Below are 27583 nucleotides of genomic sequence, written 5' to 3' on the forward strand. Positions count from 1 at the left end.
CCCCTTAGTTCCAGTGAAGGGAAATCTTAAAGCTACAGCATACAATGACATTCTAGATGATTCTGTGCTTCCAACTTTGTGGCAACAGTTTGGGGAAGGCCCTTTCCTGTTTCAGCATGACAACGCCCCCGTGCACAAAGCGAGGTCCATACAGAAAGGGTTTGTCGAGAAGTGTGGAAGAAGTTGACTGCATGCACAGAGCCCTGACCTCAACCCCATCAAACACCTTTGGGATGAATTAGAACGCCGACTGCGAGCCAGGCCTGATCTCCCAACATCAATGTCCGACCACACTAATGCTCGTGGCTGGATGGAAGCAAGTCCCTGCAGCAATGTTGCAACATCAACTGGAAAGCCTTCCCAGAAGAGTGGAGGCTGTTATAGCAGCAAAAGGGGGACCAACTCCATATTAATGCTCATGAATTTGGAATGAGATGGTCGACGAGCAAATGGTGCAAATGGTGCGTTTCAATTTTTTGTAGTAAAAACAAGAGGAAGATGTTTCCAATGACATCGGTGTGAATCTTATGATTTCAACCAATTATGCCAACTAATTGTTTGACAATGTCATTGGAAAAAACACTTCTCTCTCCTTTTTTACTACAAACATAGAAACACACCATTTTCACATGATGTTGGGCTGGTGCTGAAGATGAATATGAAGTTGAAAAAAGTCACTTTTAAACACTATTATTGCACACAGCGTGTCCATGCAATTTGTGACTTGTTAAGCAAATGTTTAGGCTTCCCATAAGAAATGGGTTGAATACTTACTGACTCAAGACAATTCAACTTTTCATTTTTAAATCATTTATAAACATTTCAAAAAACAATCCCAGTGACAAAAAAAATCTCAAATGTAATCCATTTTAAATTCAGGCTGTAACACTAAATGTGGAAAAAGTCAAGGGATGTGAATACTTTTCTGAAGGCACTTATAGGCCAATATGGAGCAGCCCTTTTACACCCACACAGTACCCCCTGGTGGTTGTTGCAGACACAGGATTTGCCAAGCAAATTGGGGGAGCAATTAAGTGACATATAGCTTTGTATTGAAATGCCACTGTGCAACTGTTTGCTGATCGTTGGTGGTGGAACAACATTCCACTTAGTTTGTACACATCCGATTTAACCCCATGATTATCATAGAGCTGGTTTTACATGACACTGTATGATTATTAAGTCAGATGTGTTAAATCCACAAAATACAATGACCAAAATAATTAAAATGTACTAAATTTAATAATCCATAAAAGCTGGAACATCATTTGACAAAAACACAAGAAGCATTATTAAAGTTGGTTTAGTATATATTTCAGCTTCAAGAGACAGAAATTAATCCTTCCCCCCCATATTTCTTCTATAAAATACCTTTTCTCAAGCATTATTATGCAAAAAATGGCATTAGAATATATTACGGGAACTATGAAATCCCAGTGACTGAGTATAAAATTAAGTCACAGAGATATTTGCAGAAGAGAAAGTCCATGGAGTTAAGCGAAACCAAAATACATATGGTCCACCATTGACACGACTGGCACGGGGAAATGGGTGTATGGCTATAAAAAGTTGCTACTTCCACTTGAAAGTTCTTACTACACTTAATACCAGATGTGATCATGCTGTCTGCAGATATTTATACTCATACAACTAAAGTCAACTTCCATGTCTTCAAATACGATATATTGCAAAGATGTAAAATACTGAAGTCTTTTTTCCCCTTCGTTGGTAATCGTTTTTAAACTCTCAAAAAAGGAGGGGGCTCTCGGTTGGCCAGACCATTGACATTTCAGAGACTTTCAGAGAGTTTATGGTGGTTCAACATGTGGGAAATGAAGATTGTCCTTCAGGGCTCACTGATGTCAGATCAGAGAAGTCTGAGTGAGATAGACACCAGTCTTCTCTCTCCTTGTATCCTGCCTTGATATCTTGATACTAGCGAATCAGCAGGCGGCTATTTGTGTCGTCACTGTTTATGGCTGATGGGGGAGGCGGGGCTGTCAGAATGCTGGCACGGGTCCAATCTGGGCAACAGTTCTTCATTACAGCATTCTATAGGTGGAGAGAGGATTAATGGAGTACATAAAACTTTCGATTTCATTCAAGGAAATGTCCTATACTATATCACCTAGCAAGTGATATTTATCTGCCCTATATACATAGACATGGAATCACTGGTCACCTTAATAAATGGAACACTAGTCACTTTAATAATGTTTAAATACTGCTTTACTCATTTCATATGTATATACTTTATTCTATTCTACTGTATTTTAGTCAATGCCACTCCGACATTGCTCGTCCTAATATTTATATACTTCTTAATTCCATTCTTTTACTTTTAGATGTGTGTATTGTTGTGAATTGTTAGATACTACAGTACTGTTGAAGCTAGGAACACAAGCATTTCACTACACCCGCAATAAAATCAGCTAAGAGTGTGTGACCAATAAAATGTGATTTGATTTGAAGTGCTGCCCTCTCCTGGCCAGTTGGTGCAGTGCATATTCCTGCTTTTCATTCAAATCTAGTTTTACATGCGCCGAACACAACAGGTGTAGACTTTACAGTGAAATGCTTAGTCACCTGCCCTTTCCCAACAATGCAGAGTTAAAAAGTATGAAAAATTTGCTAAATAAAAAAAGGAAATAACAATAACGAGGCTATATAGTCCATTAGGCGTGGAGGCAAGGCAAGCTTGGTAAAGAAGCTGGGCTAGGTGTTAGTGAGTAGAGGGACATGGAGACAACTGCCCTAAGCGTTCAGAACTGAAGGGACCAGAGAGGAACAGGAAATATGGCAGATGTTCCCCAAGCCCATCAGAGACATTACCATATTGCTCACTCCAATTCCTTCAGACTTAAACACCTACGGGTAGGTATGGATTTTTATTTTATTTTTATTTTTTTTATTTCACCTTTATTTAACCAGGTAGGCTAGTTGAGAACAAGTTCTCATTTGCAACTGCGACCTGGCCAAGATAAAGCATAGCAGTGTGAACAGACAACACAGAGTTACACATGGAGTAAACAATAAACAAGTCAATAACATGGTAGAAAAAAAGAGAATCTATATACAATGTGTGCAAAAGGCATGAGGTAGGCAATAAATCGAATAATTACAATTTAGCAGATTAACACTGGAGTGATAAATCATCAGATGATCATGTGCAAGAAGAGATACTGGTGTGCAAAAGAGCAGAAAAGTAAATAAATAAAAGCAGTATGGGGGGTGAGGTAGGTAAATTGGGTGGGTAGTTTACAGATGGACTATGTACAGCTGCAGCGATCGGTTAGCTGCTCGGATAGCAGATTTTTAAAGTTGTTGAGGGAGATAAAAGTCTCCAACTTCAGAGATTTTTGCAATTCGTTCCAGTCGCAGGCAGCAGAGAACTGGAAGGAAAGGCGTCCAAATGAGGTTTTAGCTTTAGGGATGATCAGTGAGATACACCTGCTGGAGCGCGTGCTGCGGGTGGGTGTAGCCATCGTGACCAGTGAACTGAGATAAGGCGGCACTTTACCTAGCATAGCCTTGTAGATGACCTGGAGCCAGTGGGTCTGACGACGAACATGTAGCGAGGGCCAGCCGACTAGGGCATACAGGTCGCAGTGGTGGGTCGTATAAGGTGCTTTAGTAACAAAACGAATGGCACTGTGATAAACTGCATCCAGTTTGCTGAGTAGAGTGTTGGAAGCTATTTTGTAGATGACATCGCCGAAGTCGAGGATCGGTAGGATAGTCAGTTTTACTAGGGTAAGTTTGGCGGCGTGAGTGAAGGAGGCTTTGTTGCGGAATAGAAAGCCGATTCTTGATTTGATTTTGGATTGGAGATGTTTGATATGAGTCTGGAAGGAGAGTTTGCAGTCTAGCCAGACACCTAGGTACTTATAGATGTCCACATATTCTAGGTCGGAACCGTCCAGGGTGGTGATGCTAGTCGGGCGTGCGGGTGCAGGCAGCGAACGGTTGAAAAGCATGCATTTGGTTTTACTAGCGTTTAAGAGCAGTTGGAGGCCACGGAAGGAGTGTTGTATGGCATTGAAGCTCGTTTGGAGGTTAGATAGCACAGTGTCCAAGGAAGGGCCGGAAGTATATAGAATGGTGTCGTCTGCGTAGAGGTGGATCAGGGAATCGCCCGCAGCAAGAGCAACATCATTGATGTATACAGAGAAAAGAGTCGGCCCGAGAATTGAACCCTGTGGTACCCCCATAGAGACTGCCAGAGGACCGGACAACATGCCCTCCGATTTGACACACTGAACTCTGTCTGCAAAGTAGTTGGTGAACCAGGCAAGGCAGTCATTAGAAAAACCGAGGCTACTGAGTCTGCCGATAAGAATATGGTGATTGACAGAGTCGAAAGCCTTGGCCAGGTCGATGAAGACGGCTGCACAGTAATGTCTTTTATCGATGGCGGTTATGATGTCGTTTAGTACCTTGAGCGTGGCTGAGGTGCACCCGTGACCGGCTCGGAAACCGGATTGCACAGCGGAGAAGGTACGGTGGGATTCGAGATGGTCAGTGATCTGTTTGTTGACTTGGCTTTCGAAGACCTTAGATAGGCAGGGCAGGATGGATATAGGTCTGTAACAGTTTGGGTCCAGGGTGTCTCCCCCTTTGAAGAGGGGGATGACCGCGGCAGCTTTCCAATCCTTGGGGATCTCAGATGATACGAAGGAGAGGTTGAACAGGCTGGTAATAGGGGGTGCGACAATGGCGGCGGACAGTTTCAGAAATAGGGGGTCCAGATTGTCAAGCCCAGCTGATTTGTATGGGTCCAGGTTTTCCAGCTCTTTCAGAACATCTGCTATCTGGATTTGGGTAAAGGAGAAGCTGGGGAGGCTTGGGCGAGTAGCAGCGGGGGGGGCGGGGCTGTTGGCCAAGGTTGGAGTCGCCAGGAGGAAGGCATGGCCAGCCATTGAGAAATGCTTGTTGAAGTCTTCGATTATCACGGATTTATCGGTGGTGACCGTGTTACCTAGCCTCAGTGCAGTGGGCAGCTGGGAGGAGGTGCTCTTGTTCTCCATGGACTTTACAGTATCCCAGAACTTTTTGGAGTTAGAGCTACAGGATGCGAATTTCTGCTTGAAAAAGCTGGCCTTTGCTTTCCTGACTGACTGCGTGTATTGGTTCCTGACTTCCCTGAACAGTTGCATATCGCGGGGGCTCTTCGATGCTATTGCAGTTCGCCACAGGATGTTTTTGTGCTGGTCGAGGGCAGTCAGGTCTGGAGTGAACCAAGGGCTATATCTGTTCTTGGTTCTGCATTTTTTGAACGGAGCATGCTTGTCTAATATGGTGAGAAAGTAACATTTAAAGAATGACCAGGCATCCTCAACTGACGGGATGAGGTCAATATCCTTCCAGGGTACCCGGGCCAGGTCGATTAGAAAGGCCTGCTCGCAGAAGTGTTTTAGGGAGCGTTTGACAGTGATGAGGGGTGGTCGTTTGACCGCGGACCCGTGGCGGATACAGGCAATGAGGCAGTGGTCGCTGAGATCTTGATTGAAGACAGCAGAGGTGTATTTGGAGGGCAGGTTGGTCAGGATAATGTCTATTAGGGTGCCCATGTTTACGGATTTAGGGTTGTACCTGGTGGGTTCCTTGATGATTTGTGTGAGATTGAGGGCATCAAGCTTGGATTGTAGGACTGCCGGGGTGTTAAGCATATCCCAGTTTAGGTCACCTAACAGAACAAACTCTGAAGCTAGATGGGGAGCGATCAATTCACAGATGGTGTCCAGGGCACAGCTGGGAGCTGAGGGGGGTCGGTAGCAGGCGGCAACAGTGAGAGACTTATTTCTGGAGAGATTAATTTTTAAAATTAGAAGTTCGAACTGTTTGGGCATAGACCTGGAAAGTATGACAGAACTTTGCAGGCTATCTCTGCAGTAGATTGCAACTCCTCCCCCTTTGGCAGTTCTATCTTGACGGAAAGTGTTATAGTTGGGTATGGAAATCTCAGAATTTTTGGTGGCCTTCCTAAGCCAGGATTCGGACACGGCAAGGACATCAGGATTGGCAGAGTGTGCTAAAGCGGTGAGTAAGGCAAACTTAGGGAGGAGGCTTCTGATGTTGACATGCATGAGGCCAAGGCTTTTTCGATCGCAGAAGTCAACAAATGAGGGTGACTGGGGACATGCAGGGCCTGGGTTTACCTCCACATCACCCGAGGAACAGAGGAGTAGTAGGATGAGGGTGCGGCTAAAGGCTATCAAAACTGGTCGCCTAGAGCGTTGGGGACAAAGAATAAAAGGAGCAGATTTATGGGCGTGGTAGAATAGATTCTGGGCATAATGTGCAGACAGGGGTATGGAGGGGCGCGGGTACAGCGGAGGCAAGCCCAGGCACTGGGTGATGATAAGAGAGGTTGTATCTCTGGACATGCCAGTCTCAATGGGTGAGGTCACCGCATGTGTGGGGGGTGGGACAAAGGGGGTATCAGAGGTACGGAGAGTGGAACTACAGGGTCCATTGCAAACCAAAACAATGATAATGAAAACTAGCGTGAACAACAGTATGCAAGGCATATTGATATTTGAGAGAGACATACAATAAGGCATAAAGTGATTGCAGGTCTTGATTGGGAGAGCTAGCTAAAACAACAGGTAAGATAACAGCAGCAATAACAGGGTGCTAGTCTAACACAGCAACAACAGGTAAAAATGGCGACGACTAGGCAGAGAGGGTCGGATTAACTACACACAGATCCTGAGTTAAAGCACAGAGCCGACAGATAAAACACAAATAAACAGAATGGAGTACCGTGAATTAATGGACAGTCAAGCATGCATCAGCTATGTAGCCAAGTGATCATAGTGTCCAGGGGGCAGCCGTAGATGGAGCAGAGGAGGCCTCCACTAAGCTAGCACGCGGCGTTTAAAGTTAGTAGCCCGGGGGGTGGTCTGCTCAGACGGAGGGGGTCTGCTCAGACGTGGTTGTGTCGACAGAGAATCCAAGCCAGATGGCGATGGCGAAAGAGAGGTTGTGAATTGTAGAATTGTGTTTGCTAACTGGTGCTAGCTTCGTGGCAGTGGCAGTGGCGCTAGCTCTTCAGCTAGCCGGCAGATGGGCCTAGCTCGAGGCTAGCTCAAGGCTAACTGGTGCTTGCTTCGGGACAGAGGTGTTAGCCAGTAGTAGCCACTCGGTTGCAGCTAGCTAGCTGTGATGATACGGTGTAATTGTCCAGAGCTTGCGTCAGGAATCCGGTGATGTGGTAGAGAAAAAGCAGTCCTATATGCTCTGGGTTGATATCGCGCTTGCAGCTAGCCGGCAGATGGGCCTAGCTCGAGGCTAGCTCAAGGCTAACTGGTGCTTGCTTCGGGACAGAGGTGTTAGCCAGTAGTAGCCACTCGGTTGCAGCTAGCTAGCTGTGATGATACGGTGTAATTGTCCAGAGCTTGCGTCAGGAATCCGGTGATGTGGTAGAGAAAAAGCAGTCCTATATGCTCTGGGTTGATATCGCGCTTGCAGACTGGCAGGTATTGGCCCGGTATTGAAGCTGGCTGTGTCCGAGTTGAGGGTGAAGACCGCAGCAGTGGCTAACTGACTACTAGCTAGTAGCTAGTTATCTGGCTAGCTTCTGCTTGGGGTTACGGTTCTAAAGTATAAAAAAATAGCAGGTCCGTACCACATTGGGTGAGGCGGAATGTAGGAATGTATATTCAGTTCCTAGATGGAAAGTGAAATTAAAATATATACGAAATGTATACGAAAAATACGAAGACTATTTACTATTTACTATTTACACGCGACAGGACAATACAGGACAATACAAACACACGTCCGACTGCTTCGCCATCTTGGATTACTGTAGGGGTTGTTTTTAGACGAGCCTGAGAGCTACGGGGCCTGACACCGCCCTCCCAGCTCTGCTGTTCTATCCCAGCCTGGCAGCTCCTGTAGTCTGAACAGTGGGTCTGTAATCCCGTTAGTGCCAGTACAGTGCTCTTGGCGGCGTGGCCGGCCGAGGACAGAGGGGACAGACACTGCCTGGGGGCTGCTGGACTGGCTGGGACCCCTCACTGTGGGACTGAACAGATGAAACACAGTCTACAGTTACTGTAGCATAGTCCCAGACCTTTCTGCTTTGACGACTACCCTACAAACTGGATAAAGACTGAGCAATATGGACATGAGTATGTACAGTCATGTGGACACAGTCACACCAGGCTACCAGCAGATGTAGCCGTTTCCTTCCAGCTCTAATGACAGGGAGCAGTCAACTCTCCATGAATGCTCTCAGGCCATATCAACTCCATCAATGACAAGACAATGTACTGCCAGAGTTGTAGTAGCAGCCATTCAAATCAATAATAAAGCGTGTATAAACTACTGATCAAACAAATCCCAAATTGTGTGTCCGTATTGTGAGTTGAGAAGGGGTTTGTGCTCCTTCTAGTAAGGCCGGAGGCCGAGCAGCAAGGCCGGAGGTGTACCCGTCAGGGTATTAGAGGAGCGTATTAGTTACCTACCCACCTGGCTCAGAGCTGCTGCAGGGTGGAGGGGACCTTTAGAGCAGGACACAGTTTGATTTCTTTTTCGCCTTCTTCTTTTCCACAGGCGTTTTACTATTTATCTGTCTGACCAAGTCGTAGAAGATCTGCAGGGCAATACCATTGTTTAGTGCTTTGACACATTAAAAAGCCCAATTTAGCCGTATAAATCCAGTCCTTTAGCATCATCATTTGAATCATTGGTCCGCAGTTTGATTATAAGTACTCACGTCGAGGACGTTGATCTTTGACTTTGCGGAGGACTCTAAAAAGGCACAGTGGTTCCACTGTCTGGCCAGGTTCTGACCCTGCTCCTTGCCCACCACCCGCTCATCCTCCAGATCACACTTATTACCCACCAGGATCATAGGCACCTGGGAGAGGAGAGAACAGGGATGAGACAGAGACACAGAGAGAGAAGAGAACAGGGGATAACATCAAAATGTTACTGAAGCATTTCACTGGGACCAGATGAAAAACACATGGATGTGTGTGTCTGTGAGAGAGTCTCTTTCAGACACATCCTGACCGTTTGTTCTGGCTGTCTAGGGAGGTAGGTAAAAGCGGAAACTATGACAACCCCGCAGGATAGAAATCAGCTTCCTGCCTGCTTCTCTGTGTTTACATTTAATTCCATGCTCCAGCTGCTGCAGAGAATGATACCATGGCAGGCTGTGTGTGTGTGTATAATGGTTTGGGTCTCACGGTGCATCTCGTTCAGATGGCTAAGCATTGCACCTGTACTACCACTACTGTACCTCAGTCACCTCGCAAAGTTGCCATTTCCTTCTCATTTAACTTCTCAAAGTGTTGCCATACAGGACTTCACTGCTGTCGCTTGCCTTTCTCTGACATTTTTCCAACTGCTAATGGACGATGATGTAGTAGTGGAGAGTCAATTCCAAAATAATGGATTCCTCGACTCCTTGCACGTCGACTCCCATGTGTGTGTCAAGATGACTCCTAATATTCAGTATTTTTGGAATGGATGAGACTGATTATGTTCTTTGAAGTACGGCAACTAAACACTTGCATCTTTCATAGCGAACTTGCGAGGAACAGAGAGGGGGACAATATAGGCAGTTCGGCCACCAGGCAGGCAGGCAGACAGAAAGGCCTAGTGCACGGTTCTATCAGCAATCAAAGGCTGTACCTCGCAATTCCTTGGCTTGGAATGTCTGGGGCTGTCATCAATGAACAGTCTAGGATACTGAGATGAGGGAGATGCAACACTTGGCTGTCACCCAGTATCTGCGCACGTGCACGTGTTTGCTTCATGCTGTTCACAGCGTGGTAGCCAGGGCACCAAAACAGTGGAGAAGTTGAGCCTCGTACTTTAACACTCTTAGTTGTTTCGGAAACTGACCCACTGTTTACTTTCTGCATCTACGTAAAAAATATCATTATAATTGGTTAGGGGTTTTTCTTAACATTAAGAATCCCAATTTCATTTAGACCTTCACACCTCTACTAGAAAGAGCAGCTCTACGTAGAAGTTGCTATATATATATATATATATATATATAGCATATATATAAGCATAGGTCTAGGTTCTTCCTTCCCAGATCCTAACTTTAAGCATTAGAGGAGCAGTTGTTGCAGGAATGCAAGAACAGAATTTGGGGGCAGCTTCACCCTACTCAGGGTGGTATAAAGTGCCCTCTCTCACAGGGCTGTAGGCCAGACGACAGGAAGCAGATGTTTGGACCAGCCCCATAGAGGTAGTGCTGAAGTTTCAAATCCAAACAAACTCTCAGACTGGGCTGTTGAGCGATGGTTTCCCTAGAGTGCGAGTGGAACCGAAGGTACGCATTTCCAGGCTAGCAAATGCCAGAGGGAGGAATGTAGCTGTAGAATGTCCCCAGTCAGCAGCATGGAGACAGGCACGTTAAGCTGCCCGTGTCCAAGACTCACACATGGAGAAATCACAAGTCAGGCATTAGCCTACTACTCCAGCTGAACAGACGAGGGCTTAGACAGCAGGAGTCACAAGATCTCTTGCATAAGTAAGTTTTGTGACCAAAGGAAATACAAATGAGAGAAGAGCCTTCACTGGGCCAATCACATCATTCACCACCTTATGAGACTGGTTTAAATGTTAGGAAATGGCCTGTGGTGTCCAGGTTCATTGTAGTGGCCAGGTTTGCACTGGTCAATTATCTACTGATTAAAACACTTGCAATTGCATTTTGATAAATCGTATGGTTACATTGTATCACATTTAGCCTTTAACAAATCCTACCAAGACTCCTCAAAGCTTATTATAGTGGGACATCTAAGCACCTATTTCAGAGCGTTGCTGTGTTCTCTGTTTTGTAGCTTTTGTCTTCTCTGTGGACAAAGTGTCTGTAATCGAGTCTGGCTAGACCATGAGCCCTCAGTGTCTCCACATTCTCCAACCCTGTGGTAGTAAATGGTGTGTGGCATTCTCATCAAGCACTTGGAGCAGTACTGGACTCACTAACTCAACCAAGAATCCATCGACTCGAGAGAGGAAAAAAAACAGAAAGCATTTCCGTTGGTCATGCATTCCTGCAAGTGGCAATGAAAGATTAAACAGTCTAAAAAAGCTTTAAATGCAACTGAAAGCAATAAACTGATCTGATCGGCATTGATATTAGTCAGAAACATTTATTGTGGTTTCCCCCCCCGAAAAAAGGCAAATTGACTAAAGTGTAAATAGGAGAATTTTGGTCATAAAGTCAGCCTCGTCCAAAACAGAGGTTTGTAAGTGAGAATTACTTGAGGGTTGGGTTTTGATTTAAAAAATGCTCACTTTCCCACTAACACAGGATACACAACTCTATCCAATACTGCCACAGAACACACAGACAGTGAAACAGACTTGGACCCATTTTTCCGATGGAATTTAGGCTTGCAAAGGTTTTAACGATGCATCTTTCCTACAACGGCCGAAGATGTAACGTGCTTTTCCCAAAAGCTCACAGAGAGAACTGTCGCTAAGTGCGTTGTTGGAGCACGTGTCGATACTGATAGGATCAGGGGGAAAAGAAAGCACTTCTCTCAGATCAGCTTTCTCAATTCAAATCTTACCTTAAGAATTATTTCACAATACTGACGATGGATATATTAACAACAATATGGCTGCAAATATTGAGGCAGCTTATTCTAAAGCTTACCCAACAAAAATGCAAGACATCACCGATTTGGCACGTCATTGCACACATCATGACAAATTAGACAGTAGCGAAATAGAATTTATTGAACATGAAATGTATTTCAATTAGAATAAAATGGGCCTATAGCATACTGTAAACTATTCATATTTTAATGCTGTCGTATCGGGTTTCATTTGAAGCATCTTTGTATACAGTGCCTTAAGAAAGTATTCACACCCCTTGACTTTTTCCACATTTTGTTTTGTTACAGACGGAATTTAAAAATGTATTAGAGATGTTTTTGTCACTGGAACTACACACAATACTCATTAATGTCAACACGGAACAATGTTTTTCAATTTTTACAAATTAATTAAATTAAAAGCTGAAATGTCTTGAGTAAATAAGTAGTCAACCCCTTTATTATGGCACGCCTAAATAAGTTCAGGAGTAGAAATGTGCTTAACAAGTAACATAATAAGTTATATGGACTCACTGTGTGCAATAGTGTTTAACATTATTTTTTAAATGACTACCTTCTCTTCTACTCCACACATCTGTAAGGTCCCTCAGTCGAGCAGTGAATTTCAAATACAGATTCAACCACAAAGAATGGCACCTATTGATAGATGGGTAAATAAAAAAAGCAGACATTGAATATCCCTTTGAGCATGGTGAAGTTATTAATTAAACTTTGGATGGTGTATCAATACACCCAGTCACTACAAAGATACAGGTGTCCTCCCTAAGTCAGTTGCCGGAGAGGAAGGAAACCGCACAGGTGACTTTAAAACAGTTAAGAGTTTAATGACTGTGATAGGAGAAAACTGAAGAGGGATCAAAATTGTAGTTACTCCAAAATACTAACCTAATTGACAGATTGAAAAGCAGGAAGCCTGTACAAAATATTCCAAAACACACATCCAGTTTGCAACAAGGCACTAAAGTAATACTGCTAAAAATGTGGCTAAGCAATTCACTTTTTGTCCAGAATATAAAGTGTTGTTTGGGGCAAATCCAATATAACACATTACTGAGTACCACGTTCTATGTTTTGAAGCAAAGTGGTGGCTGCATCACGTTATGTGTATGCTTGTAATCATTAATGACTGGGGAGTTTTTCAGGATAAAAAATAAAACCGAATGCTGCTAAGCACAGGCAAAATTCTAGAGCAAAACATGGTTCCATTTGCTTTTCATCAGACGCAGATTAATTCACCTTTCAGCAGGACAATAACTTGCAACACAAGGCCAAATCTACACGAATTGCTTACCAAAAAGACAGTGAATGTTCCTGAGAGGCCGAGTTACAGTTTTGACTTAACTATTTTCAGGTCTTGCTGTATTTGTCTGGCAATGATCAACAACAAATTTGACAGAACTTTAAGAATTTTCAAAAGAATAATGGGCAAATGCTGCAAAATCCAGGCGTGGAAAAGTCTTAGAGACTTACCCAGAAAAACAGCTGTAATCACTGTCAAAATGCAAAGTGCTTCTACAAAGTATTGAGTGACTCAGTTGTGAATACCTACAATACCGTTCAAAGGTTTGGGGTCACTTACAGATTCTTGTTTTTGAAAGAATCAAATTTGTCTATTAAAATGACATCAAATTGACCAGAAATACAGTGTAGACATTGTTAATGTTGTAAATGACTATTGTAGCTAGAAACGGCTCATTATCAGGACCACTTTCAGCAACCATCACTCCTGTGTACCAATGGCATGTTGTGTTAGCTAATCCAAGTTCATCATTTTAAAAAGGCTAATTGATCATTAGAAAACATTTTTGCAATTATGTTAGCACAGTTGAAAACTGTTGTGCTAATTAAAGAAGCAATATAACTGGCCTCATTTAGACTAGTTGACTATCTGGAGCATCAGCATTTGTGGGTTAGATTACGAGCTCAAAATGTCCAGAAACAAAGACCTTTCTTCTGAAACACAGTCTATTCTTGTTCTGAGAAATGAAGGCTATTCCATGCGAGAAATTGCCAAGAAACTGAAGATCCTGTACAATGCTGTCTCAACATCAACAGTGAAGAGGAGACTCCGGGATGCTGGCCTTCTAGGCAGAGTTGCAAAGAAAGAGCCACATCTCAGACTGTCCAATAGTCAACTTCGTTCTGAAGTTATAGGAGGTTATAGAGATGGATAAACAATGATTCCGTGTTTAGCAGAGATCTCCTGTGTATAAAGTGATGCAGGAGGGCAAAAACAAAGCATCTAATGACACTTCTCAAATCAAATTGTATTGGTCACATGGTTAGCAGATGTTAATGCGAGTGTAGCGAAATGCTTGTGCTTCTAGTTCCGACAGTGCAGTAATATCTAACATTAAATCTAACAATTCCCCAACAACTATCTAATACACACACATCTAAAAGGGTGAATGAGAATATGTAAGTATATGGATGAGCGATGGCCGAGCGGCATAGGCAAGGTGCAACAGATGGTATAAAATACAGTAGTTACGGTCGGAAGTTTACATACTTAGGTTGGAGTCATTGAAACTCGTTTTTCAACCAGTACACAAATTTCTTGTTAACAAACTATAGTTTAGGCAAGTTGGTTAGGACATCTACTTTGTGCATGACACAAGTAACTTTTCCAACAATTGTTTACAGACAGATTATTTCACTGTATTACACTTCCAGTGGGTCAGAAGTTTACATACACAAAGTTGACTGTGCCGTTAAACAGCTTGGAAAATTACAGAAAAGGATGTCATGGCTTTAGAAGCTTCTGATAGGCTAATTGACATAATTTGAGTCAATTGTGGGGGGGGGGGGGTACCTGTGGATGTATTTCAAGGCCTACCTTCAGACCCAGTGCCTCTTTGCTTGACATCATGGGAAAATCAAAAGAAAATCAGCCAAGACCTCAGAAAAACAATTGTAGACCTCCACAAGTCTGCTTCATCCTTGGGAGCAATTTCCAAACGCCTGAAGGTACCACGTTCATCTGTACAAACATTAGTACGCAAGTATAGACACCATGGGACCACGCAGCCGTCATACCGCTCAGGAAGGAGACGCATTCTGTCTCCTAGAGATGAACGTACTTTGGTGAGAAAAGTGCAAATCAATCCCAGAAGAACAGCAAAGGACCTTGTGAAGATGGAGGAAAATGGTACAAAAGTATATATATCCACAGTAAAACGAATCCTATATTGACATAACCTGAAAGGCCGCTCAGCAAGGAAGAAGTCACTGCTCCAAACCCTCCATAAAAAAAGCCAGACTACAGTTTGCAACTGCACATGGGGACAAAGATTGTACTTTTTGGAGAAATGTCCTCTGGTCTAATGAAACAAAAATAGAACTGTTTGGCCATAATGACCATTGTTATCTTTGGAGGAAAAATGGGGAGGCTTGCAAGCCGAAGAACACCATCCCAACCGTGAAGCACGGGGTTGGCAGCATCATGTTGTGGGGGTGATTTGCTGCAGGAGGGACTGGTGCACTTCACAAAATAGATGGCATCATGAGGTAGGAAGCAACAGCTCAAAACATCAGTCAGGAAGTTAAAGCTCGGTCGCAAATGGGTCTACCAAATGGACAATGACCCCAAGCATACTTCCAAAGTTGTGGCAAAATGGCTTAAGGACAACAAAGTCAAGGTATTGGAGTGGCCATCACAAAGCCCTGACCTCAATCCTATAGAAAATGTGTGGGCAGAACTGAAAAAGCGAGTGCTAGCAAGGAGGCTTACAAACCTGACTCAGTTACCCCAGCACTGTCAGGAGGAATGGGCCAAAATTCACCCAGCTTATTGTGTGAAGCTTGTGGAAGGCTACCCGAAACGTTTGACCCAAGTTAAACAATTTAAAGGCAATGCTACCAAATACTAATTGAGTGTATGTAAACTTCTGACCCACTGGGAACTTGATGAAAGAAATAAAAGCTGAAATAAATCATTCTCTACTATTATTCTGACATTTCACATTCTTAAAATAAAGTGGTGATCCTAACTGGCCTAAGACAGCGAATTTTTACTGGGATTAAATGTCAGGAACTGAGTTTTTCACAAACTTCCGACTTCAACTGTACATGTGATATGAGTAATGTAAGTTATGTAAACATTATTAAAGAGGCATTATTTAGAGAGCATTGTATAAAGTGACTAGTTATCAATTTATTAAAGTGGCCAGTGATTGGCTCAATGTAGGCAGCAGCCTCTCTGAGTTAGTGATTGCTATTTAGCAGTCTGATGGCCTTGAGATTGAAAAACAGCTTCCGTCTCTCAGTCCCAGCTTTTATGCACCTGTACTGACCTCGCCTTCTGGATGGTAGCGGTGTGAACAGGCAGTGGCTCGGGTGGTTGATGTCCTTGATGATCTTTTTGGCCTTCCTGTGACATCAGGTGCTGTAGGTGTCATGGAGGGCAGGTAGTTTACCCCTGGTGATGCGTTGTGCAGACCGCACCACCCTCTGGAGAGCCTTGCGGTTGAGGGCGGTGCAGTTGCCCTACCAGGCTGTGGTACAGCCCGACAGGATGCTCTCGATTGTGCATCTGTAAATGTTTGTCAGGGTTTTGGGTGACAAGCAACATTTCTTCAGCCTCCTGAGATTGAAGAGGTGCTTTTGCGTTTTTTTCACCACACTGTCTGTGTTAGTGGACCATTTTAGTTTGTCTGTGATGTGTAAACGAGGAACTTAAAACTTTCCACTTTCTCCACTGCTGTCCCTTTGATCTGGATAGGGGGGTGCTCCTTCTGCTGTTTCCTGAAGTCCACGATCATCTCCTTTGTTTTGTTGACGTTGAGTGAGAGGTTCTTTTCTGACACCACACTCCAAATGCCCTCACCTCCTCCCTGTCGGCTGTCTCGTCGTTGTTGGTAATCAAGCCTACCACTGTTGTGTCGTCTACAAACTTGATGATTGAGTTGGAGGCGTGCATGGCCACGCAGTCATAGGTGAACAAGGAGTACAGGAGGGGGCTGAGCGTGCACCCTTGTGGGGCCCCAGTGTTGAGGGTCAGCGAAGTGAAGATGTTTCCTACCTTCACCACCTGGGAGCGGCCCGTCAGGAAGTCCAGGACCCAAATGCACAGGGCAGGGTTGAGGCCCAGGGCCTCCAGCTTGATGATGAGCTTGGAGGGTACTATGGTGTTGAATGCTGAGCTGTAGACAATGAACAGCATTCTTACATAGGTATTCCTCTTGTCCAGATGGGATAGGGCAGTGTGATGGCAATTGCGTCAGGTCGTCTTTGAGGACACGGCTAGGGATGCCGTCTGGGCCAGCAGCCTTGCGAGTGTTAACACGTTTAAAATGTTTTACTCATGTCAGCCATGGAGAAGGGGGGGGGGGGGATCCTTGTTAGCGGGCCACGACAGTGGCACAGTATTATCCTCAAAGCGTGCAAAGAAGGTGTTTCGTTTGTCTGGAAGCGTGACGTCGGTGTCCGTGACGTGGTTGGATTTCTTTTTGTAGTCCGTCATTTCCAGTAGACCCTGCCACATGCGTCTCGTAGAACTTAGCTGTTCTACGAGTGGTCTGAAGCAGGTGTTAGATTACGAGCGTTTTCAAGTGCAACGTTAAAGAGCGACTGCCTTTAAAAAACACAAATCCCTATGTGGCATTGATACAAGTCAGAAACAGCTATTTGTGTAAATGTTGACTACAAAATGTAAATAGGACAATTGGTCATGAAGCCAGACTCATCTAAAACGGAGTTTTGAACATCCATGCGTCACAACGTGTAAATGAAGGTTGGGTTTTGATTTGACGATGTCCATTTGTCCACTAACATGGGGCGAACAGCTGCTGTGAGAGCTCTCAATTCAGTAGCATAGACAGTGAGACAGACCTGCCCAGCAGCTCCGACTGTTTACATAAGACAACATGTCGGCCATTTTTTTACTTGAGAAACACAGCACCAAACACCTCAGTTAGATATGAAATTGCACAACTGAAACAGTAAACTTCCTTGTCAAAATTACAGATTTCTTGAGTATTCTTAGATTCATTCTGGGGATTTTGAGGAAGTGAATTAGGCTTCCGCGTCTACAGTGTCATATGGAGGACAATCCAAATGGGAATCTATCAGCAAACACACCAAGACTGAAATGATTTTGTTCCTAATGAGCAACAGAAAAACAGATGTGCCAATCGGCGTGTTCAGTGGCTCTTTAATAATGCTGTTTCCCAAAACGACCTCGGAGATTCTAGCGATGAACTTAGTCTTAAGACGTTTTAGAGAAACCGGGCCCTGCCCAGCGGATTGGAATTTGTTTTTTTACTTGATAAATATTGCACTAAACACCTTAGGTAGATGTAAATTTGTGTGCACAAAACCTTGTCAAAAACGTCAATTTATTACAAATTCCTTTAGTTATGTTGGATTCATTCTGACTAGTTTGAGGAAGTGATACTGGCTTTGTTCCTATGGTCTCATGGGGGACAAACATCAGTAACTGCCACATCGAACCACACCCTCAAGGCCAGACCACACGGAACAGCAAGCCAGGGGGGAACAAAGCCTCGGACCAGACCACACGGAACAGCAAGCCAGGGGGGGAAACAAAGCCTCGGGCCAGACCCCACGGAAAAGCAAGCCAGGGGGGGAAACAAAGCCTCGGGCCAGACCCCACGGAAAAGCAAGCCAGGGGGGGAAACAAAGCCTCGGGCCAGACCCCACGGAAAAGCAAGCCAGTTGGGAACAAAGCCTCGGGACAGACCCCACGGAACAGCAAGCCAGGGGGGAAACAAAGCCTCGGGCCAGACCCCACGGAAAAGCAAGCCAGTTGGGAACAAAGCCTCGGGACAGACCCCACGGAACAGCAAGCCAGGGGGGGAAACAAAGCCTCGGGCCAGACCCCACGGAACAGCAAGCCAGTTGGGAACAAAGCCTCGGGACAGACCCCACGGAACAGCAAGCCAGGGGGGAAACAAAGCCTCGGGCCAGACCCCACGGAAAAGCAAGCCAGTTGGGAACAAAGCCTCGGGCCAGGCCCCACGGAACAGCAAGCCAGTTGGGAAAAAAGCCTCGGGCCAGACCCCACGGAACAGCAAGCCAGGGGGGAAACAAAGCCTCGGGCCAGACCACACGGAACAGCAAGCCAGGGGGGAAACAAAGCCTCGGGCCAGACCCCACGGAACAGCAAGCCAGGGGGGAAACAAAGCCTCGGGCCAGACCCCACGGAACAGCAAGCCAGGGGGGAAACAAAGCCTCGGGCCAGACCCCACGGAACAGCAAGCCAGGGGGGAAACAAAGCCTCGGGCCAGACCACACGGAACAGCAAGCCAGGGGGGAAACAAAGCCTCGGGCCAGACCCCACGGAACAGCAAGCCAGTTGGGAACAAAGAGCAAAAGGCGATGAAAAGAGTCAATCACAACAAAGTCCAGGGGCCCTATTGGCACACAAAGAAAGTTTAGTCCCGCCCCCAGAGAGAGAGAGAGAGAGAGAGAGAGAGAGAGAGAGAGAGAGAGAGAGAGAGAGAGAGAGAGAGAACAGGAAAGAGAGAGGAAAAGAGAGAGCTAGAGAGGAAAGGGATTCTACAGATCACCAAAAAAGGGCATCCTCCTCCTGAGAGAGTATCTGTTGAGGCCAGTTCTCTCACTATGCTACTCCAAACACAAGGAATACCAAGACATGGGACTGTGGTTAATGTGGAGGGGTTGCAATAATAATTGTATTATATTTCCTTTTCTCATTCTTGCTGTATGAGCTCAGTTGTGATTACACCGCAAAGACTAGTTTATGGGAAAATGTTATATCGTGCTGTTGCAACTATACTGGTTGGTTTTAACTAGCGACAGGAGTTTTTACTGATCATGTAACCTGATTAGGAATAAAGCTGGGTCCTAGTTATAAACCAAGGGGGACACTGGGTGATATGCTACATCATCTCTTGAAGATACTCACATCTTCGGTGTCCTTGACTCTCAGGATCTGTTCCCTCAGGTCCTGCAGGTCGTTGAACGTGGACTGTGCTGTGATGGAGTATACCAGGGCAAAGCCCTGACCGTTCTTCATGTACAGATCTCTCATGGCAGTGAACTGCTCCTGTAGGACGGACAGACACACCATAAGCTCCGCTCTGTCATTATAGTTCAACACGTCTCTATCCTTCTCTCAAAGCCTCTTCATTTCACCATAAGTGATCCCTTTCTATAAATTCATTTAGCAGCTGCTGATCATTTTATCTAGTCTTGGTAGTTCTGAGAAATTATTAATAAAAACAGACTGAGAAACATTCACTTACTGTGCCGGCTGTGTCGAGGATTTCAAGCATGCACTGCTGTCCATCTACCTCCACTTGCTGCAGAATAGAAGAAAATACAATATTAGAGGAGGTACAGAGGAGAAGAAAATACAATATTAGAGGTACAGAGGAGAAGAAAACACAACATTAGAGGAGGTACAGAGGAGAAGAAAATACAACATTAGAGGAGGTACAGAGGAGAAGAAAACACAACATTAGAGGAGGTACAGAGGAGAAGAAAACACAACATTAGAGGAGGTACAGAGGAGAAGAAAATACAACATTAGAGGAGGTACAGAGGAGAAGAAAACACAACATTAGAGGAGGTACAGAGGAGAAGAAAACACAACATTAGAGGAGGTACAGAGGAGAAGAAAACACAACATTAGAGGAGGTACAGAGGAGAAGAAAACACAACATTAGAGGAGGTACAGAGGAAGAGAAAGCACAACACAACATGTTTTTGACGCACAGACCAGCTGCTAGCAATCAGCTTATTCCTGGCCCTTCCTCCCTTACGGGACACATACCTTTCTGTAGGAGTCTTCTATTGTTGGGTCGTACTTTTCCACAAAGATTCCCTGCACAAACTGGACTGTCTGTAAGAGAGGACACGGGCCACAACAAGTCAGATCAACAAATCACAACCCATCATTAACGCAGGAATATACAATCATGATGCTGTGGACCTTCAGGCCTAGAGTTGAATTACCCTGGCTTGTGCTTTTATTTATTTATTTAACCCTTTATTTAACCAGGCAAGTCAGTGAAGAACAAATTCTTGTTTACAATGACGGCCTGACCCCGGCCAAACCCGGACGACGCTGGGCCAATTGTGCGCCGCCCTATGGGACTCCCAATCACGGCCGGATGTGGTACAGCCTGGATTCGAACCAAGGACTGTAGTGACGCCTCTTGCACTGAGATGCAGTGCCTTGGACCTCTGCGCCACTCGGGAGCTAGTTGGTACACAGATAAAAGACGGACAGCTGGACTGAGCACTAAGCAGACAGCTTTATGCTGTCACCCAGACTCACATCTGTTTAGCTATAGCACACAGTGGGTTTTCAAAGGACCAGAGAGTTTAGTCTGCTTTATGCTTTCTTTTTTACCAAGGAAAATCTGGTATCGTCGTATCGCGGCAACAGTAGCAGGAACAGAGTGGTCGGGGCCAGAGTAAAATACTCACCAGAGCGGACTTGCCCACGCCTCCCGAGCCTAGCACCACTAGCTTGTATTCACGCATGGCGAGATCTCTTCACGGGACAGCCCAACAGTCTGCACAGACAAGAGAAAGAGACAGAAAAGTATTGTAAAACAGAGTTCTCCCAGTAAGATCGTAGTAATTCCCGAATTTAGCATGGTTGGGACAAGTAGCAACATAACAATGGGAACCCCCATTAGTGGAGCTCCAGGGCAGAGGTGGTGAGGAGTATGACCCCAGATGACCCCACCCTTTAGCTAACACAAACCAGCTGTGGGTGTGAATGGAGAGGCTTGGATTTTAGGCCGCCTGCTCCTATGACACAACCATCTGGCCGTTATGCATGCAGGCAGCACACCCTGTAAGATTCAGTTTATGAATACAGTAACTGAAATCCATTGCCGTACGTCACATGGGCTTGACAACTGGGTCTATATGCAGGCCTATCTTTCTGCTAAAGTAAAGCGAAGAGGCTAGCTGGCAAAATCTGTTGGCAGATAGCCTTGCGGTTAGAGCGTTGGGCCAGTAACTGAAAGGTTGCTAGTTCGAATCCCGAGCCGACAAGGTGAAAAATCTTTAGTTCTGTCCTTTAGCAAGGCAGTTGACCGCTCACAACAGCAGCTCCCTGGGCATCCAACGTGACAGTCCCTGCACCTCTCCAATTCAGAGGGGTTGGGTTAAAAGCGAAAGTAAAGTTTTAGTTGGGCCTTGTGTGCGCACAAGATGATAATAATAAATGTATACTTATTTATTGTCAATGTAGAACCACAACACCGCCCATCTGGGATGCTCCTCGTGTCCTTCTTTTGACAGCACAAGCCCTCTAGGGCTAAACACTGAGGGGAAGGAAGCTCCTTGACCTTCAGCTCCCGACACCAGACAGTCTCATTGGATATGAGACCAATCAATCATTTAAGGAGAGACTAATCCTCCTCACCATACAGGAGGTACGTTTTTTTGGGGGGGAGGGGCGAGAGCAAGCAAAAGCGCACACACACACCTACGCACTTCTGAGAAGAAACAGTCTACCCGTCAGTGGAGTTTCTGTTCCACACATCGTAGTCCTCATGAGCCATGCGAAAACTGTAATCTTTTTAAAAGCAGAGGACAGAGACTTAGCTATTAGGATTATTATCCCTGAGGCATGCTGAAGATGTGGATTTAAAGTCACTGGTAGCGTAATAAACTCTTCAGTTCAAATGATGGTGAAAAACTGTCAACTACAACTACGCCTACTTTCAAATAGATGTGACCAAATCTAATAAAATGTAATTCCTCACATGCGCCGAATACAACAGGTGTAGTAGACCTTAACGTGAACTGCTTACATGCCCTTAACCAACAATGCAGTTAAGAAAATTTACTAAATAAATTACAGTAATATATATATATACTGGGGGTACTGGTACAGAGTCAATGTGTGGGGGTAAAGGTTAATCGAGGTAATATGTACATGTAGGTAGGGGTAAAGTCACTATGCATAGATAATCATAAGAAAGTCTGCTCCAGTACTGATGATTCCTGACTGCACTCCCAGCATTCATACTGGGACGACCTACTGAAGTCCCTCAACTGCACACACGTGCACTGCAGGCCATGTAAGGACATCTATTTAACAACCTCAATCTCTCTCTCCCTCCCGCTCTACTCATCCTCAATATTTCTCTCATCACAAAACAAATAGCCTAAAGAGCACAGGAGGTTGGTGGCACCTTAATTGGCACCTTAATTGGTGGCACCCCTCAGCAGCCTCCACTGCTAAACAGTCTTTCCCCTCAAAGTAACGAAGAAATAATGAGTGAGCCACGCACCACAAACATGCTGAAACCATGACATCACCAACATATAACTCAATCTATGGACAGAGGTATGTCTCCATGTAAGGCTTAAACTGGGAAGACGAGTTGCACAGACAGAGACAATGACTTAGCCATGTCACAAATGAGTCAAAACAGTATACAGATTATTGGTGGACAGAATTCAAATTTCGTTAATAGCCACACTGTAGTAGTAGATAGGTACTCTGACATTTAGCCTAGACTTCAGCAGGCTATTTGGAGTGGGGTGGATTTCCTATGATGTTGCTGGTAATCCAGTGACAATGATAGTGAAGCTGTCACTGCGCCTGACACTGACTCAGCACCACACTGACTGGCAGGTTCCTCTATCTCTCCAGACCAGTAGAAACCACACTCCTATAATTTGAGGCACCACTTTGCACTTACATAGCAAGTATCTGTTCATTACACGCCCCTCTTACCCTCTGCTTGCAAAGCTAGCACTGAATACGGTTGGAGTCAGAAGAATTATGGTCAACCACTTGTGGTTCAGGAATTAATGGTGCTAAAGAATGGCCAAAATCTACACAAACTGATATTATTCAAATTGCCACGATAAGGTCACGTCTTCTATTATTACTCATTCAAACAACTCCACCCTGAAATCCCCCTACTAAGATGTCAGGAAATTACAGAAAAATACCCCACACAGTCAGCATCAGCCAGAGAGACAAAATCACAAGGTTAGATGAGCAGAGAATCTATCCTATTATGAGCTAGTTTTTATTTGCACAATTCCATACTGGCCCTTTGTTTTTGACAAGAGAAGAGTCCCATGGTAATCCTGTGAAAAACAGGATTAGCATAAATTAACATTGAAACATTTGTCTGAAGCGTTAGCCCAGATGTCCTTCTCTGTCGTCTCGGCTACATTCTAATGTGGTGACTATCTTCTGGGCTCACGGCAGGCCTAGAGGTTTTAGTGTTGATGATGAGGCTGAGGGCAACCTCCACTCTAAACTCTGGGCAAGTCATTAATTGAATTTAAACCAAAGCTGCAACAACTGTTGGTAGTAACCGTCGTGAGTTGAGTCAGATAGGGTCTAAGCAAACTGCTGATGTAATCACTGACTGAGTGAAACTGCCAGTTGAAACTACCACAACTCAAAAACCACATGGAAAATGGAGATATTTGTACATTAGCGGTTAGAGGACAACCTGCAGAACACAGTCAGCTACATTTAGATACAGGGATCCTCAAAACAGAGAGAGAAATGCAACACTGTTTTGTCATTCACTCATCGATTGCCAAGTTGAAATCAATTGTTTGAGAGGGGGAGATGAGGTTGCATGTCCTGTTAAAACTATCACAGCTCTGGCCTCCCAAGTGGAGCAGCGTTCTAAGGAATTGCATCGCAGTGCTTAAGGCGTCACTACAGACCCAGGATCGATCCCAGGCTGTGTCACAACCGGCCGTGACCGGGAGTCCCATAGGGCTGCGCACAATTGGCCCAGGGTCGTCCGGGTTAGCGGTGGGCTTTACTTGGCTCATCATGTGCTAACGACTCCTTGCGACGGGCCGGGCGCCTGCAGGCTGAATTCGTCAGTTGAACGTTGTTTACTCCGACACATTGGTGCGGCTGGCTTCCGGGTTAAGCGGGCGGGTGTTAAGAAGTGCGGTTTGGCGGGTCATGTTTCAGGGGACGCGCGCCACTCGACCTTCGCCTCTCCCGAGTCCGTACAGGAGTTGCAGCGATGAGACAAGATCGCAACTGGGGAGAAAAAGGGGGTAAAAAATAAATAAACACAGCTCAAAAAAAATGCAGGGAAAGGGGGATACGTAGTCAGTTGTACAACTGAATGTATTCAACTGAAATGTGTCTTCCTTATTTAACCCAAACCCTCTGAATGAGAGCGGTGTGGGGGGGCTGCCTTAATTGACATCCACGGCTCCCGGGGATCAGTGGGTTAACTGACTTGCTCAGGGCCAGAACGACAGAATTTTACCATGTCGGCTCAGGGATTTGATCCAGCAACCTTTCGGTTACAGGCCCAAAGCTAGGAGGCCGGGATTAATGTGTTCATCACTGGTTAGAGGACCATTTGTATAAGACAGCATTTTTATTCAAATGGTCACCAACGCAGTAAGTGTAATGGAAAACGTTTTATGTTAATCACTTCCATTGATATCATGCTGAACAGGGTAAACATTTGGGGCTGTAGCGCTAAACCTTCAGACCTCATAGCGGCAGTCGACAGCCTCTCTATAAATTAATTAGTACAGGCTAGCGCGTCAGCGGTGGAGCTCAAATGATTGCCCTCTGTCTCATGGAAATAGTTGCAGTGATTAGATGTATATAGTCAGCTAACTAGTTGGTCGTTTTGTCTTGTTTCTACCAATGTAATTCATATTCATAGCTAGTCTGTCAGGCAAGAAAAGTTGTGTGTAGAGTTAAATTTGGGCTGCCTCAGCTGTCACTTTCACTAGCTAGCCACAAAGACAACTAGCTAACCAGCCACCGAAATGAAGGCTAAAGTAATTTGTGTTTATCTGTTGGGCTTAGGTTATGGTTTGTCATGTTTGCTGGGTGGATATATTCATAGCTTATACATTGGCTTGTTTTGATATTACTTGACAGCTTAGCTGTCGTGTTAGGGTAGTAGATGCCCGCGCAGTATGATGAATTAGATATTTGTTTACATAGCCATCAAACAAGTTGCTTGTTTTGTCCTGTTTCTACCAATGCAATTAATTTGGAAACTGTCCCAGCGTCGTAACTAATCAGCTAACATTGCCTAACTCTGTAGTTAGTCTGTCAGGGCAAGAAAGCAAGAGTTGATTGGAGGAGTGTGTGTGTGTGTGTGTAATGGGAGGCGTGTAACAGTATCATGAAACCCCTTATTAGGAGGAAAGTATGTGTATGGTTGAGAAAAAGAAAGGAAGGAAGAGAGCGTGAGATGTTCCTGATTACAATTGTATCCTATTTGTTGCTCCTCTCTCTCTATTATCTTACATTCTCGGTATTCAACAGCAGCAACCTAGAATTATATTGGGGTCTAAAGGGTTAAACTAACACTATTGAAAGGCCACAATAACCTATATATGATTGGTTAGATGAGGACTTGTAGAAAGCTTATATCTATATTTTGGAATGGTGGGTGTTGATTTCAGGAGTCTGCCATCATGGAAAGGGGAAGAAATATTTTTCCTGTTAACTAAAACGATTCACAATGGCTGCTATTTAAGCGATAGTTTGATTGTCAAATCAGTGTACTGGTGTGTGGCCAGCGACTTTTAGAGAGACAGACCCAAATGATCAGTGCCGTGAGAAAGAAAATAATAGCTGAGTTCTAAGATCTGCGACCCCCAACGCGTTTGACAAAATCAACAGTACAAAACCAAATATATTGATCTGTTTTAAACTATTTATATTGTGTCATTGTGTTCACTATAAATTGTTATTCTAACATCACCAATCTGAGGTAAAAGGGATATGTGATTCCCCCCAATTCGATGTGGTCAAAACGCCAGTTTGCGTAATGTAGTTAAACATACTGGCCACATCATGGAAAGTAGCATATACTATACATTTAATTATTTTCTAATATCTAATTAATCTTTATTTAACATGATAGTAAACGTACAGATTTGTTCAATAATGACACATTTCTCCCTAGTTTAACCATTTAGAGATGTTGAAATAATGCGCTCTAGAAATAGTTTTCCAAAGGGACAGTGCAGCAACCCATTCATTTGTAATCCCTGCCAGTGACACCCCCCTAGCTGTTTTACAGCAGCGAGTATCTTGGCTACAACAGGAGAACCAACAGACATCCACATGTCAACCTAAACAAAATTGTTATGATGCTATGATCTGGCCTCTTGCACCGTGGTCAGTTAACATCCCATGAGCGGACAAACAGCTAACTAACAAGTCAAGTACTACAGACTAACAATCAACACCTAACAAGGTAATTTCTCTAACTAGCGAACAGTTGACGCAAGTCAAACTAACGGTAGCTAACTATTTAGAATAAACTTGATTAACTCAAATTAATACATAACGAACGTTAGATACACATACGGTAACTAGAAAGTACACTTGTGTCGTAGCCTTCAAGTAGGTCTAAAACAAATTCAAAATACAAATGCCAGCTAATGTTACCTAACTAGCTTAATAGCTTGCTAGTACGCTAATAGTTAGCAAACTGTTAGCGACAGATGATTGGTCGACGCTTCACGAGTTAACGTAGCTAACTGTAGCTCCGTGCATTCATGTGCCTCTGTACACAATACAAAATATAAACTATAGTACACATCTTTGGATAAAGTTATATTTTAAATACATTCCACGTTTGTTAGCCATCTTATCTAGTAACATATGTTTTCCACAACCCTATAGTTAGCTAGCTACTGACTTAGCTACCTGCCCTTCCGCCTGGCCTTGACTAAAATGGGAGTGCACTGCATACAGCTTCTAGTGGGTGTTTAAATTCCTCATCTCAGTAGCTAAATGCAGCATATTCACTGACAATGTGTCATGTTTTTATTTCTAACTTACATAAAATTGTTGCGCCGACATTTTGTTGCGCGGGTGGCTTTTTGACGGCCAAATAAAGTAAGCCTTTTTACTCTCACCGTTTCTCGCTCCACTCCGCCAGTCTGTGTATATCCAAAGACGTTGGATAAATGAAGATGGCTCACTCAGGCCATTTACCATAGGAAAAAATGTGTCAGTTCCTGTCTACTTAAAGGGGTGTCTCTTCCATAGAAAC

The 27583-nt window shown here is 44.4% G+C and overlaps 1 protein-coding gene across 4 annotated transcripts; it reads right to left on the minus strand.

Annotated features, from left to right (window-relative positions):
- Window positions 1–1223: 1223 nt before the first annotated feature.
- On the minus strand, window positions 1224–27583 carry LOC139554716 (ras-related protein Rap-1A-like). Of its 4 annotated transcripts, none has more exons than XM_071367786.1 (8): window positions 27447–27583; window positions 21015–21103; window positions 20356–20424; window positions 19826–19882; window positions 19486–19626; window positions 8726–8869; window positions 8479–8602; window positions 1224–2052 (listed from the first exon to the last, which is right to left on the minus strand). In XM_071367786.1, the coding sequence occupies exons 2-7, from the start codon at window positions 21069–21071 to the stop codon at window positions 8513–8515; spliced, it is 558 nt and encodes a 185-aa protein (XP_071223887.1). In that variant the 5' UTR covers window positions 21072–21103; window positions 27447–27583; the 3' UTR covers window positions 1224–2052; window positions 8479–8512. The 4 variants fall into 4 exon arrangements, with proteins under 4 accessions (XP_071223887.1, XP_071223900.1, XP_071223892.1 ...); XM_071367799.1 differs by having other exon boundaries at window positions 8475–8602; XM_071367791.1 differs by having other exon boundaries at window positions 27370–27495.

The sequence above is a fragment of the Salvelinus alpinus genome, chromosome 2, assembly GCF_045679555.1.
Source record: "Salvelinus alpinus chromosome 2, SLU_Salpinus.1, whole genome shotgun sequence".
In the NCBI taxonomy this organism is placed as follows: domain Eukaryota; kingdom Metazoa; phylum Chordata; class Actinopteri; order Salmoniformes; family Salmonidae; genus Salvelinus; species Salvelinus alpinus.